General features: G+C 37.1%; 1 protein-coding gene across 1 annotated transcript; it reads left to right on the top strand.

Annotated features, from left to right (window-relative positions):
* Positions 1 to 708: 708 nt before the first annotated feature.
* Positions 709 to 1,650, top strand: OR5D18 (olfactory receptor family 5 subfamily D member 18). The gene has a single exon (XM_073215659.1). It carries the CDS (start codon positions 709 to 711, stop codon positions 1,648 to 1,650), a length of 942 nt encoding a protein of 313 aa, XP_073071760.1.
* The last annotated feature ends 1,726 nt before the right edge of the window (positions 1,651 to 3,376 follow it).

The following is a 3,376-nucleotide window of genomic DNA, read 5'->3' as shown; positions in this document are numbered from 1 at the left end:
CTCTAGAATAAGGAAATACACTAGGTTATCTTTATCTTTTGTTCTGATTTTATTATTCCTTAAGCAATGAGGAAGGATTGAGAATAAGGATTCCATGAGCTAAGGAGAATATTCTCTGAAAAAAACTAATTAAGATTTATTTTGATATTAGATTTACTGGTTCAGCAAGAAAAAGATTAAAGTGCTGTATGGAGTTAATAATGAACACACACATTTAATGTATAAGGAGTATCCATTCTTAATGTCACAGTGTGAACATGTGATGTAAAAATTAATTTGGACATTTCTCATTTTTATTACTAATTATGGAGCTGACACAGTCATTATATTATTCTAAGCTTATCTTTTATGAACTTACAATGTTCAAAGACTGTTGAAAGTGTTAGGAAGCTTTAATTTAAAATAACCATAAATCCTGTGTTCCCATACTCTTATTTTTGAATAGTAGAAATTACAATTGAGAACTTTAATAATTTAATAATTTGTATTGCTCATGCTTAAAGAAAAAATTTTAAATGGCTATTTTGTTTAAAAATATTAGACATTCATGATAGCTTGCATAATAAACACAGAGAAATTAAGAAAAGATCTTTTGTTTTATTTTCCCCTTTCCTACTGGTAAAGGGCAGTTGACCAAGCTTCTTAAATTCTCACCATCATTAACATTTTTGTTTTCAGGACTGATTCAGATTCTGACAAACTGAAACCATGTTACCATCAGAGAGAAATAAAAGTGGGGCCACATTCACTCTCCTGGGCTTCTCAGATTACCCAGAGCTTCAAGTCCTTCTCTTCTTGATTTTTCTGGTCATCTACAGTGTCACTGTTGTAGGGAATATTGGGATGATTGTAATAATTAAAGTTAATCCCAAACTGCACACCCCCATGTACTTTTTCCTCAGCCACCTCTCATTTGTGGATTTCTGCTACTCCTCCATTGTTGCTCCCAAGATCTTGGTGGACCTAGTTGTAGAAGACAGAACCATTTCATTTCTAGGATGTATAGTACAGTTCTTTTTTTTTTGTACCTTTGTGGTAACGGAATCCTTTTTATTAGCTGTGATGGCCTATGACCGCTTTGTGGCCATTTGCAGCCCTCTGCTCTACACGGTTGCCATGTCCAAGAAGCTCTGTGCTGTGCTAGTGGTCGGCTCGTATGCGTGGGGCGTAGCGTGTTCCTTGATACTCACATGTTCTGCTATCAAATTATCGTTTTGGGGGTTCAACACAATCAACCACTTCTTCTGCGAGTTCTCCTCATTGCTGTCCCTCTCTCGCTCCGATACATACATCAACCAGTTGCTGCTTTTCATTTTTGCCACCTTTAATGAGGTCAGCACACTACTCATCATTCTTATGTCTTATGTATTCATCATTGTCACCATACTCAAGATGCGTTCAGCCAGCGGTTGCTGCAAAGCCTTCTCCACCTGTGCCTCCCACCTGACGGCCATCACCATTTTCCACGGGACCATCCTCTTCCTCTACTGCGTGCCCAGCTCCCAGAACTCTAGGCACACTATCAAAGTGGCATCTGTGTTTTACACGGTGGTGATCCCCATGTTGAACCCCCTCATCTACAGCCTGAGGAATAAGGATGTCAAGGATACAGTCAGCAAGATAGTGCACACGAAAATCTTCTCTTTTTGAACAAATTATTTTAGTAGAGTTTGTCCCTGGTATGTAAATAAAGTGTGCCCATAAGAGTTGATTTTTAAAGATAAGTTTAATGAAGAGTTAATGTTGTACAATGGAAAAGACGTGGATTTTGACTCAGAGACTAAAGTGTACTCTATCTCTTACTGGAAAAAAATTGACAATCTCTCTTATCTTTAATTTTCCATCTACAAATTAGGATAACATAAACTAGGTCCTAACCTAACTTAGAAAATCATATAGACATCATGTGGAATACCTTGTATAATCTCAGTAAACATTAATTTCATCCCCCTTTCATGTAACACACCTGGAGTGGATGAGACTCTCAATAACATATGTATTTTAAGAAGGTACAAATAGCTGTTAAGGTAAGACACAGTCTTCATTCTTCAAGGGATGCAAAATTCAGGATTGACAGTAAAGCAACTAAAGAAAATGGCCATTGTATGATGTAGAAAATAGTAAATATCATAAAGGGTTTAGAGAAAGAAAAGTTCAAATTTATTTAGGGACTCTAGAGTGGTGTTTTCATAAAATAGAGATTATTTGAACTTGGCCTTGGATAATAGAATTTTAGGAGACACATTTCAACAGGGTAGGAGTTTTGTTCAGGAAACTGAAGCATGACAAAATCAAGGAGGTAATAAGGCAATCCTGAGTCAAGGATCCAACAGATTTTTTATTGAGCAAATACAGTATGACATGTGTGTGCGTTTGTGTGTGTTGCATTGTGTGTACAGTTTACTTGGCTTCATTGGAAAGCTGGTAAGACACAGTCTATACCCTGAATGTGTTTTCAAAGGAGCTGCCTTGGGGCAGTATGATTATCTGTGATAGGTGCCACCAGACGTTTCAAATGTAAGAGTACATCTCATAAAATCCCATATGCAAAAGGTAAGCATGCTGAATAACTGTCCCCCCCAAAAAAGTGCTCAGAGTTTCTGTAAGTGCTGTAAACTAATTGCCTACATAACCTTATTCAAAATGAAATGAAAACAAATTAGTCATTAGCATCAAGACCTGTTTAATGTAGAAAATTAGAAACGCTAGACTTCTCTAACATTAATAACTCACTTTTGCTTGAATAACATATGTCCTTCTCCTTCTCTCTACTCAATACACTTAGATAAAATTCCAGAATTCCAAGGAAACACATAGTAGAATATATAAATTTCCAGGTTTTTTGGTAAGAGGGAACAAATAAATGGAGGAACAACTTTATATGAGTTCAATAAAGTTATTTGGAATGTTCATATCGTTTTGAACTTATGATCATTATGAAGTGTTCTGTTCATACGTATGATAAAAATCAATTAAGTAACAATTTTATATGGAAAGATAAAACATGGAAGAAACAGTGTATAGATGTTGGAGGTCCAATGAGGGAATGCTTTTCTCCTCTATTGAATTATGAGATGGATCGATGTTAGGAAGACACATGCAGGTGGTTGAGAATTTGGACACTGATGACCCGCAACTAAGTACATCCATGGAGTTCTTCAAAGGTTTGGTATATCCGACGCCTGTGGTTTGTGCTTTCTTGGCTTAGGGAAGCATTATATAATCAGGAAAGGAGGAGACCTCAGAAGGTTCTTGAGGCCATCCTGTTTAATGGCCTCTGGCGTTGGGTGGGAAGAGGGCCATTGCAGCACTACACAGAGGCTCTGTTCTTCCTCATACCGTCAGCAGGTGGCAAGACCCAAAAGCAGCATATGGC

Source organism: Manis javanica, chromosome 11 (assembly GCF_040802235.1).
Source record: "Manis javanica isolate MJ-LG chromosome 11, MJ_LKY, whole genome shotgun sequence".
Lineage (NCBI taxonomy): Eukaryota > Metazoa > Chordata > Mammalia > Pholidota > Manidae > Manis > Manis javanica.
This window is presented reverse-complemented; position numbering and strand designations above follow the sequence as displayed.